Below are 17,361 nucleotides of genomic sequence, written 5' to 3'. Positions count from 1 at the left end.
GACTCACCTATCACTCATTTTAATACTGAAAATGGCAAATCAGTATCTGTTATGATTTAGAATTTTTCCAGTAATTATGGCTGCGAAATGAAATGTTTAAGCCATTAACTAATTGCAAAGCAAACCCAAGGTTGCTAGTCTATTTCAGCAACAACAAAAAAAGGGCTAAAATGTAAAGTACATTGTACGCATCAAGGCTGTTCGAAAGAACATCTCTGTTTATTGCACTACATGGATTTCCTGGGGGGTTAGGCTGACACTAACCTCTTTGCATGTTCTTGTCATTCTGGCTTTCAAGGACTTCTGAAAGTTCATCTTCAAAGCCACCATTTTTCTTCTGCTGCCAGGTTCTTTCATTGGCCCCTGTGTCAAATTGGGAGGGGGTCAAAAAGCAACATGCCCCACTACAGTTTAAAGAATTGTATTGGGAAAACTGTTTCAGTACATTTTTAATACTAAACTCTGATACTAAGAAACTGGAACAAGAAAAATGCATTAGCTAGGAGCTATGTGAACCAACTGTATTAACGATGCTTCAGCAACATGCAAGCCAGATAACCCCTAAGCAAACAGACATTTAATGGAAAGAGACATTTGGAAAGCAGTAATGCTGAAGGAGACTTAGGGGTGAAAGGGGACAGAAAAGTAGATGTTGAATTGCAGGGAGGCCTCGGTCTAGCAAAGCACTTATGTGCTTATTTTAAGTATCTGAATAGTCCCACAGAAGCCTTGCCCTTCTCCAAATTACCCACTTCCACCATCATACAAGAGCACCCAGTACATGCCCACCTGTTTCCTTCTCAGTGCTTGCTGTCCCCACTGTAAAACACGCTTGCCCCTCTCCCATGCATGCTTCTCTCCCCTTTGATGTATCAGCTGCCACCAGAGGCACTGTATGCCTGAGCCCGCTAGTGAGACGATAAATAGGGATTCCTTCACACAGGGTGTTTTACAACTCATGCCATTGAAGAAGAGCAGCAAGGAGTGACATTTACTATGACCTATTCTTTGTATTACATAGTGCCCAGAAGTCCCAACCTCCTCAAGATCACAGTCCCCTTGTGCAAGAGGCCTTACAAACACTTAGTCCTAGAGATTCCAATCCATATAGACAAGGAGGACAAAGGGTGGGAGAAAGTCTGATTACCCTCATTTTACAGATGGGGACGTGACGCTCAGACATAATGTGACTTGCCCAGTGGAGAAAGACCGGTCAGGAAGTCTAATGCAAACCCAGGAACTGATCCCAGGATTCCTGAGGCCCAGGCAGTGCCTTGGTCACAAATCATACCATCCCCTAGCTTGTCTACAGTGCTGTTTATCAGAACCACCACCTTCCTCTCCAGGCATGGCCTTTCCAATCCCAAATCAGCTCCTGCCTCCAAATCTTTGTAGAGGGAAACAGTTCAGCTTTTTCAGACCAATCCTTCCCCACCGCTATGAACAGGCAAAACAATTTGAGGTATGGGCTCTTCCAGACCAATTTACCTCAGCCCCCGCCAGATGAATGGAAGAGGGAGGGAGGAGAGTGCTTTCCATGGCTAGTTTTCAGAGTAGCAGCCGTGTTAGTCTGTATTCGCAAAAAGAAAAGCAGTACTTGTGGCACCTTAGAGACTAACAAATTTATTAGAGCATATGCTTTTGTGAGCTACAGCTCACATCCGATGAAGTGAGCTGTAGCTCACGAAAGCTTATGCTCTAATAAATTTGTTAGTCTCTAAGGTGCCACAAGTACTGCTTTTCTTTTTCCATGGCTAGTGTTTCCCCTCCCCTTCCTCCCACTGTTTCCCTATTCTGCAAGAACCATTTTCCACTAGAGATCCATGAGCTACATTTGGCGCTGAGCCCAGTAGTCCGGGACGGGTGGGAGGTAAGCATGTGATGGCATAATTACAAGATGGGGGCAGGGGAAGAAAGGAAGTGCCTTTAGCTAGCTTAACTTGCATTATTTTAAACATGGCCTCATTTTGTGAGTGAAAGGAAAGCCCCCCCGTGGAGAACGTGCTCAGTGTCACTGTGCAGGGGTAGCTCTAGTTGAGAGCGTAACAATGGCTCACCCTGTTCAACAGCTCCAAAGAGTGCATGAGCATTTAATAGGGGTTTGGTCAAACCGTGGGGAATGACTCTGTTGGGTAAATGAGGGCCTGAGTCACCTAACGCAGCTGGTCAGGGTGTCCATGCAGCTGGACTGTTGCTGCTGCTACTGGGCAATCAGTGGAGGTAGCCCATTACTCCCCTTCACAAGTAGGGATATGGGCCAGTGGATCAGCATTTTGTAGGGACCCAGGGTCCTGCTCCTGGCTCATGCACATCCCTTCTCTCTTTGGGGAGCTCTAGCTGAGATCTCTGTGGTGGGCAGGTCAATGCTGCTTTTGCCCCCTCTGCAGAATTGAACCTTTGTTTTTAAGCTGCTTTGGGGCCCACATGGGGTTGGTTTGTGTTTGAATGTAACTGAGGAGCTCTAACGCACCAGATACTTTTCCTAATCTCTTGACCTTCCACTCTCCTTTGTTTGTTCTCTCCCTGTCTGTTTACTTCGTTTCTCTTCTGAGGTTAGTTCATGTTATTCCTGGTCATAACAAGCATCACATGGCTACATTGCTACTTCTTACCGGGGCTGTGTGAAACACTGGCAATGGAATTCCAGACCCTCACCGTTCAGTATCCCTTAATGACAGTGAGTGAATGAATACAAGAATTAGATGCCGCTTCTGTTCCTGCTGTGTTGACTTGAGCTCTGACCCAAATATGGTGCAACACTCGTACCTACGAGTGGGAGCAGGAAGCATCTTTTCATCCATACAGGTAATGTGCTGAGAAGGGGGAACTGGTCAGCCCTATGTGCATGACTTAAATTCTGCTTTGTGGCTGTGTGTGAGGACAGAGACAGCATGACAGCCATGCCTGCTCTGCACTGCTCAGAGTGTGTGTGCGCGTGTGTGCGTGTGTTCAAGGTCACACAGACAGAACCAGGAGCAGAACTCAGATTACCCAGAGGCTCTGGCTCTGTAGTTGAGCCCAGTTGCAGAGGACAATGATGCAGGTGGTTTGGGGAGAGGCCACAGAATCCACTGGCCCCCACCATTCCCTGCAACGGGTGCAGAGGACATGAAGCTCCACAAAGGAAACAGCATTGCAAGGCCCCAGCATGGCCCCAGATTGGGGCTGAGGGATTTCAACACTCCTGCTTGTACACCAGCAGATTACCCAAGTGCTTTGGGCTCTCTGCAGCTGACTCATTTCTCCCTACCTGCTGTTCAGAGCATTAAATATTAATTTGTATCCCTCAAGTCCTCCAGTCTAAATTATGACTAAAATATACAGCATTTAACAGTGGAAAAGACTCCCACTGACTTTATGAGCTTTGGCTCTGGATCTTATACTTCAAAATCAGCAGACATTGATTTGGTCAAAGTTCAATTGTATTTCTAACTATAAAGGTTGTTTTAGTTTAAATAAGCTCAAGTGTTTCTCTTAGGTATCTGCTATCCATAAAAGGGTAGGCTCTCTTGGGTAAGTAAGTTATACTGATGTAAACCTGAAGTAATTTAATTGGCTTCAGTGGAGTCAATCTGGATGTTTACAGGTATAACTGAGGGCACAATTTGACCCTCTGAGTTGGTCTTTGTTAGAAACCCGGATAGAAAAGTTTTCAGTTTTGTAAAGTTATCTGTAGTACATTTATATGACTCAGAAATAATGTACATAGAGTTAAAAAAATTGCCAGGGGCTATAATAATTTATTAACACACTCCTGCCACTTTGTCGCAGAACTGTACCTTGAACTGCAAGTTCTTGAAGCTCCTTCAGTAAATTTTGATGACGGAGGATTGAAATGATCCTTTCATCTGCAACAGAAGATTCTTGTTATAGGTTTCCTACAGCAAAGCAAACATTCTGTTCACGTGCTCCTTTAGCTAGTTCATTTACTGAATTTGCTCTTAATTGCAGACCCATCAAACCTCAATTCAATTAAAAAATTATGACTAGGTTTTTAATTTCATGCAAGTGACCCCGGACTTCAGCTTCAGTACAATCAATGCTATGACTGCAGCACAAGAACTTCACTGCCAAAGGTTAAAGTCTCTAAACTGGTGGATAGATTTTTCATAACAGATACTTTTCCATGGTCTCATGAAATACTGAGTGTCTCTCTACCTCCTCTGAGAGTTTCTAGGCATTCCTGGCTGATTGGCAGCGGGCTTGGCTTTGACAGAGTATCAGAAATGACCTCTACAATGCACTTCATCACCTAGAAAGATACAAACACAGATTAAAATTGCTCTCATCTTGGCTTTATTTATTACCCAAGACAAGTGAAAAAGATTGTAGGACAAATCCTACAAACATTTATATTCCACATACATATATTAGTTCCACAATAGGTAGATTGCGAGTTTGTTCTCCCTGTCTCAGAATACAAGGGGGCAATCAATGGAATTAAAAGGTGTCAAATAAAATAGAAGATTTTTTTAAATACAACATGTTAATAACCCGAGGAACTCATAGCCACAGGAAGTCTTTGAGGCCAATAATTTAGCAATATTCTAAAAGGGATTGGACATTTATATGAATATCAAATATATCCAAAGTTATAATTAATAATAACAAATTTAGGAAGGACTTAAAACTTGTACTAAGCCAATTGTTAACTATTAGAGTCCAGGATGAGACCTGTGTGGGGAGCAGCTTGTCCCTCAATTGCCTACTGTGGGGTTCTTACACGTTCCTATGAAACATCTGGTATTGGCCACTATCAGAGACAGGATACAGGAGTAACAGTCTGAGCTGCTACTATAATTCTACTACTTATAGATGATTTGGTTCTGATCCTGTTTGGTCATTCTTACGTTCCTGTGTTTCTATGTTCCCATTTACATCAATGGGAATGAGAAGAGAATTTTGAACCATTTTTGTATCACTGATTTGTTGATCAGAAATGAGACAATGGGCTTGATTCTCCTCACACACCACCTCCACTGGTGTCTCTGGAATTACCACTGATTAATATTGATGTGAGAAGAGAATCCCCCCCCCCCAACATCTGAGTACATGGTAGTATGTTTGTGTTGAATTGACTGGGAAAATGAGGAATGACAGCATTCGTTTGAATGCAGCAGTGTTTATGCTCGGGCACAGACGTATCCTGCAGTCTTTACTTATGAAAATTTCTTAATCCTTTAATTTCCCAGATATAGATTGGGGGACAACCTCCATCCAAGAATATTAAAGGAGTGGCACATGAAATTGCAAACCCAATAGCAAGGATTTTTAATGAATCTGTAAACTTGGGGTTCATACCCTATGACTGGAAAATTGCTAGCATAGTCCCTATTTTTATAAAGGGGGGAAAAAGTGATCCAGAAAATTATAAACCCATTAATTTGACCTCAACTGTATGCCAGATCTTGGAACAAATTTTGAAAGAGAAAGTAGTTAAGGACATAGAGGTACATGGTAATTGGGATAAAATACAACATGGTTTTACAAAAGGCAGATTGTGCCAGACCAACCTGATCTCTTTGAGAAGCTTACTGATTTTTTTAGACAAAGGAAATCAGTAGATCTCCTCTACCTGGATTTCAGCAAGGCATTTGATAAACATGGGAGATTAGTTAAATTGGAGAGGTGGGGATTAATAGAACTGAAAGGTAAGAAACTGGTTAAAGGGGAGACTACAACAGGCCATATTGAAAGATGATTAGCAGGCTGGAGAGAGGTTACAAGTGGAGTTCCTCAGGGATTGGTCTTGGGACCAAACTTATTTAACATTTTTATTGATTACCTTGCCACAAAAAGTGGGAGTGTGCTAATAAAGTGTGCAGATGACACAAAGTTGGGAGGTTTTGCCAGTACAGAGGAGAACCGGAATATCATTCAAGAAGATCTGGAGGACCTTGAAAACTGGAATAATAGAAATGGGATGAAATTTAATAGTGCAAAGTCATGCACTTAGGGACGAACAATAAGTTTTGCTATAAGCTGGTGATGTATCAGTCGGAAGTGACAGAGGAGGAGAATGACCTGGGTGTACTGGTTGATCACAGGATGACTATGAGCCACCAATGTGATGTGGCAGTGAAAAAGGCTAATACAGTTCTAGGATGCATCAGACAAGGTATTTCTAGTAGAGATAGGGAAGTGTTATTGCCATTATACAAGGCCCTGGTAAGACCTCAGCTGGAATACTATGTACAGTTCTGGTCTCCCATGTTTAAGACCAGAGAAGATCTTAACTGGAACTGATGCAGAGAAGGACTACTAGGATGATCCAAGGAATGGAAAAACCTGCCTTATGAAGGGATGCTCAAGGAGCTTGGCTTGTTTAGCCTAACCAAATGAAGGCTATGGGCAGCTACAACTGCTCTATAAATACATCAGAGGGATAAATACCAGAGAGGAAGAGGAGTTAAAGTTAAATACCAATGTTGACACGAGAATAAATGGATATAAACTGGCCATCAATAAATTTAGGCTTGAACTTAGGTGAAGGTTTCTAACCAACAGAGGAGTGAAGTTCTGGAACAGCCTTCCAAGGGGCACAGTGGGGGCAAAAAAACCTAAGTGGCTTCAAGACTGAGCTTGATAAATTAATGGAGGGGATGGTATGATGAGATTGCAAATGGGCCACCTCCCATTGTAGGCAATGGCTAGTAGCCAATATCCCCAAACATCATAGAGGGGATACTAGATGGAGAAGACCGAGTTACTACAGCGAATTCTTTCCCAGGTGTCTGGCTGGCGGGTCTTGTCAACATGTGCAGGGTTCAACTTATTGCCATATTTGGGGTTGGAAAAGAATTTTCCCCCAGGTCAGACTGACAGAGACCCTGGAAGTATTTGCCTTCCTCTGCAGCACAGGGCACGGGTCACTTTGCTAGTTTAAACTAGAATAAATGGTGAATTCTCTGTAACTTGAAGTCTTTAAACCATTATTTGAGGACTTTGGTAATTCAACCAGAGGTTATGGGGCTATTATAGGAGGAGATGGATGAGGTTCTGTTGCCTGCAATGTGTGGGAGGTCAGACTAGATCTGGGGATCCCACAAAGTTTTTGGTGACCTCAGAGTGCAGCCACCAACTCTTGCTGGTGACCATTCTGACATTTTTTCCTAAAATATGTAATTAACTTTAGGAAAAACAACAAAATATAAACATATACATGTCCAAATTATTGTAATTTATTTATGTGGGTTTTTTTTTTGCAGACTCAATAAAATAATGTCCAGTTGTTTATTCTTTACTGGACCTAAACAGAATAGAAAAACAAATAAGGTGCTTTGCACGTTCTTGTCTTTTTGGTTGTTTCTTTCGGGTTTTTTGGTTGTTTTTTTTTTTTTTATAGACTTGCTAGCTAGTAAGTCTGCTGCTGTGAAAAGTGATACTTGTATGTTAATATCACTTTTCACAGCCTCCCAGCTAGCTACTAAGCTCACGAAAGCTTATGCTCAAATAAATTTGTTAGTCTCTAAGGTGCCACAAGTACTCCTTTTCTTTTTGCGAATACAGACTAACATGGCTGCTACTCTGAAACCTGCTGTGAAAAGTGATATTAATAAACATATAAACATCACTTTTCACAGCAGATTTACTCAGTCCTGACAAGCCCAGGGACAAATTAAGCCCTGGATGGGGAGCTGAGGGAGGCAGCAGGGGCCTGGAGTGATGGGGGGGTGACCCCAAGGCTGGTGCCTGCTGCCACACTGCTGGCAGCTCGAGGTCAAAGCCCTGTGGGCCAGATACCAGGGCCCGAACCTGATGCCTCTGGCTGTATCCCGGGGCCTGCCACTGCACAGGTGAAGCCAGGATCTGGAGAAGCCAGTGGGGACCGTGGGTAATGGTAGGGCCCTACCAAATTCATGGCCAAGAAAAACATGTCACATACCATGAAATCTGGTCTCCCCCTGTGAAATCTGGTCTTGTGTGTGCTTTTATCCTATACTATACAGATTTCACAGGGGAGACCAGCATTTCTCAAGCTGGAGGTCCTGACCCAAGAGAGTTTCAGGGAGGTTTCAATTATTTGGGCAGGAGGGGTGTCATGGTATTGCCACCCTTGTTTCTGCACTATCTTCAGAGCTGGGTGGCCAGAGAGTGGTGGCTGTTAGCCAGGTGCCCAGCTCTAAAGGCAGCACCCTGCCAGCAGCAGTGCAGAAGTAAGGGTGGCCATACCATACCATGCCACCCTTACTTCTGCACTGCTGCCTTCAGAGCTGGGCGGCTGGAAAGCGATGGCTGCTGACTGAGGGCCCAGCTGGCAATACCATACCATGCCTTCTGTGCAGCTGCTGGCAGTAACTCTGCTTTCAGAGCTGGGCTCCCAGCCAGCAGCTGCTGCTCTCCAGCTGCCCAGCTCTGAAGGCAGCGCCGCTGCCAGAAGCAGTGCAGAAGTAAGGATAGCAGTACCACAACCCTCCCCTCCCCCCCATAACTTTGTGTCTCACCCACAACTCTCATAAGGGTCAGGATCCCTACAATTACAACACTGATATTTCAGATTTAAATAGCTGAAATCAACAAATTTATTATTTTTAAAATCCCATGACCGTGAAATTGACCAAAATGGACTGTGACTTTGGTAGGGCCTTAGTAATGGGGGAGGGGTGGTGAGCCCAGGGCCGGAGCCCACTGCCACGTGACCAGGAGCCAGGGCCAGAGGTGGCAGCCTTGAGCCTGGGGCTGGAACCTGCCACCACCTGGCCAGGGGATGGAGTCCTGGGGCCCAGAGATAGAGCCTGAAGCTCTGCAGCTAGAGCCCAAAGCCCCACAGCTGGAGCCTGCCACCTCCCACCCCAGGGCGGAAGCCTGATCTCACCACCCCTGGGAATGGAGGGGGCGGAACTCAGTGGCTGCCTGCTCCTCCAGTGTTTATGTCTCCAAAGGGGGGCAGGGCCCAACCCCTGTTGGCAGCCCCGGGAGAGGGGCTGCTGCTTCTCCACCCCTCCCCCCCATCACCACCCAGGAGGCTGTGGCCGCAAGGAAAGCCCCTGGTAGCCACATTTGAGAACTATTTGACTAGATGGTCATGGATGATTCTTTTTGGCCTTAAAGAGTATGAGTCTAAGACTTTATCATTTATAAGGCAGCTTGTAAAGCACATTAGGGTGAGAACTGCCAATGGAAGAAAAGTTGTTGTAACCAGGCCTCAAATCAAAGAAAAGGAAAAAAATTAATCCTTGAGAAAAATGTATGGTAATGTTCTAAATGAATGCTCATCTCTTTATAGCCTGAACTTCTTTTCAATTTCAGCAGGCTAGCCTTCTAAGAGTCTTAACCTCTTAAACTGTACTACTCACAAGAGATTCAGAACATTGTGGCTGCGCAGTAAATTAACTCTAGTCAGCAATTTCTGGGTGCCAACAGTGTTGCTTGTTCAAGCCATCAGATAAGATGGTTGAACGGTTCACAATTTGTAACTAGCTATTTTATTTCAACCATTTGATTTTTACAGATTAAAGGGATAACAAAAATGAAATATCTTCCTGTAAATACCTTCACTGTTTGTACAGATTGCTTGGTAGACTAGAAACATTATCAGAAACATAATGAAAATAAAAGAACTTCTACACTTCCTTTGGCATCATTCTCCTATATGACAAGCAATTCGTTAATATTAATTTTAGGTGTGCTAAAACACATCACGCACCCATTAAACAAGACAGAGGCAGATTCTGATACCCTTTCTCATGCTGAGTAGCACCTTACTCCATGAGTCGTCCCATTGAAATCAATAGGATCTGTGGAGTAAGGTGTTTCTCAATATAATTAAAAATATCAGAATCTGGCCCAAAGAAATGCTATAAACAAATATTGTGGTTATACATAATCATTTTCTACCATGTCTGTCTGTTATATTTTATGTCCCAAAGGAACCTAACGTGATTTACACCCACACATTTTATACTTGTAAACATGCCTGAGATTCACTTCACTCACCACGGAAATGCTGCCACCTCTGGGTGGAACTTGGCAGCTAATAATGCAACAATTGTGTAGTTCTCACTCAGGCAAAACTCTCATTGATTCCACTGATTGTTTTGCCTGAGTAAGGTCTGCAGGCTCTAATACTCCACTGTGACATGACATTCTCCATAGATCTATTCTAAGTAAGATCATGGAATTAAACTCTGAAAAGGTCCCATCCTGCTGTATCTACACAGAAGAAAATCCCATTGAAGGGTTCAGGCCCTTAGAAGGAGTGGAACAAAAGATGAGACCCTTTGAAATATTTTCAGCAACAATAAAGCCCTTTAAGTGGGAAATACTGGCCTTCTGGGGCCCTGGAACTGATGAAGGACCAGGAGTATTTCAAATGTTTGAAGACGTTATGGTCAGACTCTCAGTGGAAGTCATTTTGCAGTATGAAAACATACCTAGCTATGGAGAAACAGCTTTCAGTGCTCAGACTCCCATTGCCCCCACCTGCACTTGCAAAAATTTTACTTCACCTCTCAGTCAACATCAAGAACTGGGATCACAGGGCAACATGGCAGGCAGAATCCTACAGTGGATGCTTTGTGCTGAAAGCTCAGTCTTGCACCATGGGCAGGTTGCCGAGGTTTCTATTTACTCTGTAACTTAGACTAGAATTTTGCATGGCTCATGCTAGTGTGTTGGTAACCTAATTACTCAAGGGCATGATCCAATTCTTTCTAACGTTAATAGAAAGACCCCCACTGAAATCATCGGAGCTAGACCAGGTCCCATTACAGGAGTTGGAATCATGAACAGACAGAGCTCTTGGGGAATAATTCAGACTTGGTGTAACTCCACTGACTTCCACACAGTCACACCTACTTACACAAAGGCTGGATTTAGCCCTTTAATCAAACCCTTGGAAAATGGGCACTTCACACAGATGGTGCACTTAACTTTGGGAAAGCCATCACAAAGCAGACTCAGAAAATCACCAGTTATAGTAGAGGGGAAATTATGGGTTTAATAGGCTTCCTCAGATGGCAACCACTGAAGCAGTCTATACAGAGGAGAAAAATTTTCTGCTCCTTACCTACCCATGTAATCTTTTACAATTACAGTCATTTGAGCCAGCAACAAAGACTCAGACAATAACAAATGCCTTGCTGCATTCATGAGCCATCAGCTTAGCTCACGGCACTGCTAGCAGGCTAGGAGTGCCAAACAAAGCAGCTGCAACAGCTCTCCAGGTTCCAGCCTGTAGACAAAGGAGGGGGAGTTTTTTCTTGTAGTACTTGCACTGTAAGTAACAGTGATGATGAATGATGGAGTGCAAGGGAGCTAGCATGGAGATTGGCAGGAGCTTTTCCCTTTTCCTTACAGTGGGGGGGGGGGGGGAAGACCCTTTTGTGGCTTATCCTTGAGAGAAGATTTTGATGAACAAACACGTTCAACAGGCAGAGGACGAGGACCGGCATTTCTGCTCCTTTAGCAATTATTCGAGAAGTGTAATTAGCTAGTTTGAGAGAGAAGTTAATTTGAAAAGGTACACACTTGAAAGAATAAGCTTAGAGAATTTTTGACTGCACCTCTCTACAGGTTGGTAGGTAGAGGTCTGTGCACAAATAGGTAGGCAATTATAAACACATGTATAAGTATACATGCATATGCAAGTATGTACATAGATGCATGTATGAGGTTGTGAAGGCTAGGACTATAACAGGGTTTAAAAGAGAAGTGGATAAATTCATGGAGGTTAAGTCCATTAATGGCCATTAGCCAGGATGGGTAGGGAATGGTGTCCCTAGCCTCTGTTTGTCAGAGGGTGGAGATGGCTGGCAGGAGAGAGATCACTTGATCATTACCTGTTAGGTTCACTCCCTCTGGGGCACCTGGCATTGGCCACTGTCAGTAGACACGATACTGGACTGGATGGACCTTTGGTCCAACCCAGTATGGCCATTCTTATGTTACATATTTGCACACACATATGTATCTCTGTTATGCACACATACATACATGGAAGATTGGCTAAGAAAAATCAAGATACCTGAAGAAAGATTTACAGCCAGAAAATAAGTGAGCCCTCTAAACATGCAGGTGTGCACCTGCATAAAGTCTTTACATTTTCAACAAAGATGGCTCACGATGTGTTTATAATTAGTCAAATACAATGTAACTAGAAAGTTAGTTCCTTGACCATTCACACTCTCCTTTGTCTGTTGCTGAACTTCAGGGGATTGACAAAAAAACAAAACCAGTTTGAATTATGCGTAAAATGCAAATCCAGAAAGAGGAGCAGATAATGCAGCTGGAAAATCTTTGCCCTAATAAGAAATGGTTCATACTTCCCTATTAACAGTTCAAGTATTATTTCCAATAATGCTTCTAGACAGATGAGAGAGAGGTCCCTCGGGTTTCTTGAATGAGCAGCAAGAGAGACATCAGCACTCGTATTTTTAACGACACCGTCTCAGAGCTTACCTTAGCATCCCCTTTAGTCACTGGATTGGTTACCGGGAGGGAAAGGACTGTAAAAATCAAAAGAAGGAAAGGGTACCTGGTTAGTCTCCATTTCCTGGCACATTTCCAGCGAGCCGGGGCACAGCTGGGGAAAGGCAGGCAGAGCGCTCCAGCTGTGTCGAGAATGTTAGCAGCTAGGCGGAATCTTGGGCTTGATTTTCGACCATAAACCACACCAGCTTATTAACGGTGGGATTCACCAATCAGCAGTACTCGGGCGGACTCTAGCAATAGGGCTTGGGTTTCTCCCTTTGAGGTTGACTTAAACAGCCCCCCAAGTGAAGCAGGCGGGACTGCAGGCGAGATTTTTATCTGGCCAGACCTTTTGCAATGATCAGCCTCATGTGGCTGAGCCGGTGCAGAATTCTTCCAAGGCTCAAGCCTCATGAAATCAAGCCGCTCCCCGGCAGCCAGTACCTGTCCGGCTCCGAGTTAGGGGCTAGCGACGGATCGGATTGCTGCTAGCTACAGAGAGAGGGGCGATAGTTGCCTTTGGAGGGGCGAGCTGGTGGCTCGACGCGGCTTTCTAAGGTCCCCGCAGGCGGAGATGACCTTGCAGGGGTCCGTGCATCGGGGGTGTATTCAGGGCACTTTCATTTCCCACCCACGCAGAGGCTTGTCTCAGCCCCCCCGCCCCGGAGAAAAGAGGGCACCCCTGGATGCCTGCGACCAGGCAAGGCTGGGGGGGCGGGCGGGGGGCAGCGCTGGCTAGACCCACCTCCCCCGCTCCGCCTTTGCGGCTGGCTCGGACGACCCTCGGCTGCCCCAGCGGAGGGGCGCTGTCCCTGGTGCTGAAAGGCCAGGCCCGGCGGAAGCCGCCTCCCTCCGCCCGGGGCCCGCTACGGTCCCGAGCCCGGGGCGCCCCCCTCCACGCCCCGCACCTACCCTGCACCGCCAGCAGCAGGACAGCGACGCCGCCTCTGCAGCCCATGGCGCCGGAGTGAAGGTGGGCCCGGAGCGGGAGCGGGCGACGCGCTCCTCCCCTCTGGGGCGGCCGGGCTGAGGGCGAGCGGGGGCCCTGACCCGGGGCGGGCGCTCAGCGGCGGGGGGGGTTAGCTCGGGCGCGTGTCTCCGCCTCTCCCCCAGAGCACCTCCCGTCCCCGGGGCCTTTGCCGCAGATCCCGACAGGGCACTGCAGCAGCGGCCCCCTCCTTTATATACCCCGGGCCTCAGAAATGGCGTCAGGAGAAACGGCACCGCCCCTTCGCCCGCCCACCGCCAGCCCCTGCTTCGCCGGGCATTTGCAGCGCCCGGGCACGGGCGCCCTGCGGCGCCGCCGGCCCCCGCAGGCAAGCGCCCTCCGGGGTGCTGCGCTCCGGCCAGCGGCGCTCGGGGGCCCCCCCTCGCCTCCCGCGCGGCGGGCTCCGGCAGGCAGGGGGCGTGTGATCTGGTCGCGGCTTTTACTTTTGGTAGCAAGCATAGAAGAGCTGGATCAAAGTCACCCCTTGAACAGGGCCGGGGGCGGGGGGCGGGGGGGGGAGGTGAGGAAGGGAGGGTTATTCAAGGACTAGTGGACGGGTGCTCAAACTTTTTGTTTTGGTGACCCCTTGGACACAGCAAGCCTCTGAGTGTGACCCTCCCTTAGACATTAAAAATGGGAGGGAGTCATTTAATTGAACAGGGGCTCAGGCCTGCTAGCCGCAGGAGGTTGATAGCTGGCAACCCCCCCTGTAACTACCTCAGGGGTCAGGACACCCAGTTTGAGAACCCCTGGCCCAGAGGAATGATTCAATTTTACAGCCATCTTTCCAGTGGAGCTGAGGGGTCACTTCTTGTGCCGGAAGATACCCCATATAATATGCAGCCTTGGCCCTTGGGGGCCAAACAGCCAGTCTGGGCAGACAGAGGCTGTCAGGGTTGTCATTCTGCAAGAAGACCTGCCATCTAGCTACTCTTTGTTCAGCACAGACCACAGCCTAACAATCTATAGTATTATCCCCCTTGCTAACTTGTCTCCAAAATTGGAGCAAGTAAGCCTCGCTGATTATTAGAAATTTGGTTGATAAAAGTAATAGTGTTGAGACAAGAGACTTCTGCAAGGCTTTTGATGTGGTACCACACAACATTTTGATTAAAAAATTAGAATGCTATGAAGTTAGTATGATACACATTACGTGGATTAAAAACTGGCTAAGTGATAGGTTTCACACTGTAATTGTATGTGGGGCATCAACACTGTGTGTGTGTATTTCTAGTGGGGTCTTGCACAGATTGGTTCTTGGTCCTATGCTATTTAACATCTTTGTCAATGACCCAGATGAAAACAAAATTATCACTGATAAAGTTTGCTGACACAAAAACTGTGGGATTGGTAAATAACGAAGAGGACAGATGTCTGATAAGTGCAATCTGAAGTGCTTGGAAAATTGCGCACAAGCAAATGATATGTGTTTTAATATTCTTAAATGTATACATTTAGGAACAAAGACTGTCGGCCATACTTAGAGGATGGGGGACTCTATTCTGGGAAGCAGTGACTAGCAAAAAAAAGATTCGGGGTTATGGTGGATATTCAGCTGAACACAAGCTCCCAGTTTGGTGCCATGGTCAAAAGGGCTAATGTGATCCTCGGATGTAAAAACAGGAGAATGTCGAGTAGGAGTAGAGAGGTTATTTTACCTCTGTATTTGGCACTGGTCTGAGGGTCCCAGTCTGGTATCGAAAATTCAAAAAGGATGTTGATAAATTGGAGAGGGTTCAGAAAGGAGCCACAAGAATAAACTATTAGAAAACATGCCTTATAGTGATAGACTCAAGGAACTCAATAGATTTAGTTGAAAGAGAAGGTTAAGGGGTAACTTGATCACAATTTATAAGTACCTACATGAGGAACGGGTATTTGAAAATGGGCTCTTCAATCTAGCAGGCAAAAATGTAACATTAGCCAACAGATGGGGGAAGGTGAAACTAGACAAATTCAGACTGGAAATAAGGTGTAATATTTTAACAGTGAAGGTAATTATCCATTGGGACATTTTACCAAAAGTCATGCTGGATCCTCCATTACTGGCAATTTAAAAATCGACTTGGATGTTTCTCTAAAAGATCTGCTACAAAAAATTTGGAGCTGTTCTCTAGAGATGTTCTCTGGTTATACAGAAGGTCAGACCAGATGATCAGAATGGGCCCTTCTGGTCTTGGAATCTATGGATTGATGTCTGGCACTAGTGCCAGTGCCCTTTCCCTGGCACTACAATCTGCCTCATCTCTACCAGGACTGTTTACATGCTCCAGACCTTTTCATAACAGACAAGATGACATTAAGATGCAGCTGCTAAAAGTCTTGACATAATCTTTAGACTATGGATCACTCAGGTGAGCCAGTTAAACTTCCTTTTACAGGCAAACACAGTGTTTCTTTAGGACAAGTTCAGCAAATTTTTTGCTCCTTCCAATATGTACAGCTGATGTTCAATACCACCACCAAGCCTGAAGAAAGCATTTAGCTATAAAGAATAATACCTTGCTTTTAATCCATAGCTCTCAAAGCACTTTAGGAGTTAAGTTCCATTATCCCCACTTGACAGATGGGAGGATACGAGGCACAGAGACTTACCCAAGATCACTTAGCAAACCATAGACAGGAACGGAACCTAGGTCTCCCAAGTCCCACTGCATTGGTCTAGCCCCTGGAGTACAGTGCCTCCTGCAATAGCTAGAGTGTAAGATTGATCTAAGATTACCATATCTTTACTGTGGGACTGATTTAACTAAGGGTTCAGATTCCATAGCGGGTTTCCTACTTGTATTGTCATGTTGCCTCTACATTGTTAAATGTCCACCACTGTCTGTCTTGTGTAAGGGCATGCCACTATACATAGGGTTGGGTTGCAGAAGTCCACACATACAAAAATATATGAAGTAGAGTTCCACTTGCTTATGTATTTTTCATTAAACTGTACTGAAGAGCTGATGGTGAATTGGTCATTTGAAAAGTGTTTTATGCATTATATTGATTAAGTGTTTATGAGACCATGAAATGAAAACCAATGACAGCTTTGTTGTCCAAGGAAATCTGTACCCTCAAGTAGTAGATCTTTCTCCTCTTTTCATATAGCATTGTCCTCCCTCTTCTTTCAAATAGCTTTTTGATGTGTGGCCTGGAGGTGCATTTTGGAGTATGCATCTGTACATTTAACAGTACTGAATTGGTTATTTCCTATATATTCTTCATACAGTAAAAAACAGATTGACCAAACATGTTATTGTTAACACAGTCAACATTCACTCATCCATCCATATAAATATGACTTTATTAGGGCTATAAGTTAGTTCAGCCCTTACCCAGTTGCTTATGGCCTGTGCTTTCCTCCCTTGGGGCCTGCCGCTGTGAGGTGTGGACGCACCTGCAATTCCCACTAAAAATACTTTTTTCTCCTTTTGTGAGGGTCTAACAGTGCTTCCACTGAAGTCAATAGCAAGACCAGGCCCTAAATGTTACATTGCACTACAGCATGAATGATCCCTTTGGGCTTACCAGCCCTGTTGCCTATGTCCCATTGATGCTTTTATTTCTAGCTGCAGATGAATAGATATGAAACTGTTAACTCAGCAAATCAGTCTTTTCCTTTGCCTATCTGACTTTTGTATCATTAGGCACAGCTATATTAGGAACTGCAGAAGTAAAGCATATCAGGATAAGAATTATGTCAAAAGGCAGTATAAAAGTGATCAAAGATGAATGTAAAAGATAGCTAATCAGGGAGAGGCAGTCTATGCTGAAAAATAGACTTCAAGGGATGAGGAAGGTTAAGAGTCTCTCAAAAAGTCTGAGACTAAGTGGAGGACAGAAATGGCTTGTTAGTAGCTAGCAAATTGACATTTTAGACATCTACTAGCTGCTCCATCCCTGCTCACAACATGCTTCCAAGGTGGATAGCCTGCTCACTGGAGTAGGGATTGTTTCTTTTATATGTTTGTACA

At 45.1% G+C, this 17,361-nt stretch overlaps 1 protein-coding gene across 5 annotated transcripts in view; it reads right to left on the bottom strand.

Moving 5' to 3' along the window:
• Positions 1-17,361, bottom strand: part of CHGA (chromogranin A) — a 40,884-nt gene that overhangs the window by 11,925 nt on the left and 11,598 nt on the right. For 2 of the 5 annotated variants that reach the window (XM_043517863.1, XM_043517864.1), the window contains exons 2-5: positions 12,400-12,446; positions 4,159-4,252; positions 3,780-3,848; positions 265-363 (exon numbers count right to left, since the gene is read on the bottom strand). In XM_043517863.1, the coding sequence (XP_043373798.1) occupies positions 265-363; positions 3,780-3,848; positions 4,159-4,252; positions 12,400-12,446 (309 nt within the window). Of the gene's footprint in view, positions 1-264; positions 364-3,779; positions 3,849-4,158; positions 4,253-12,399; positions 12,447-13,323; positions 13,766-17,361 lie in introns of those variants that run through there. The other 3 variants (XM_038407224.1, XM_043517865.1, XM_043517866.1) reach the window with 3 other exon arrangements.

This window comes from Dermochelys coriacea, chromosome 6, assembly GCF_009764565.3.
Source record: "Dermochelys coriacea isolate rDerCor1 chromosome 6, rDerCor1.pri.v4, whole genome shotgun sequence".
NCBI classification, from domain to species: domain Eukaryota; kingdom Metazoa; phylum Chordata; order Testudines; family Dermochelyidae; genus Dermochelys; species Dermochelys coriacea.
The sequence above is the reverse complement of the archived record's forward strand: the minus strand, read 5'-3'. Positions and strand labels throughout refer to the sequence as shown.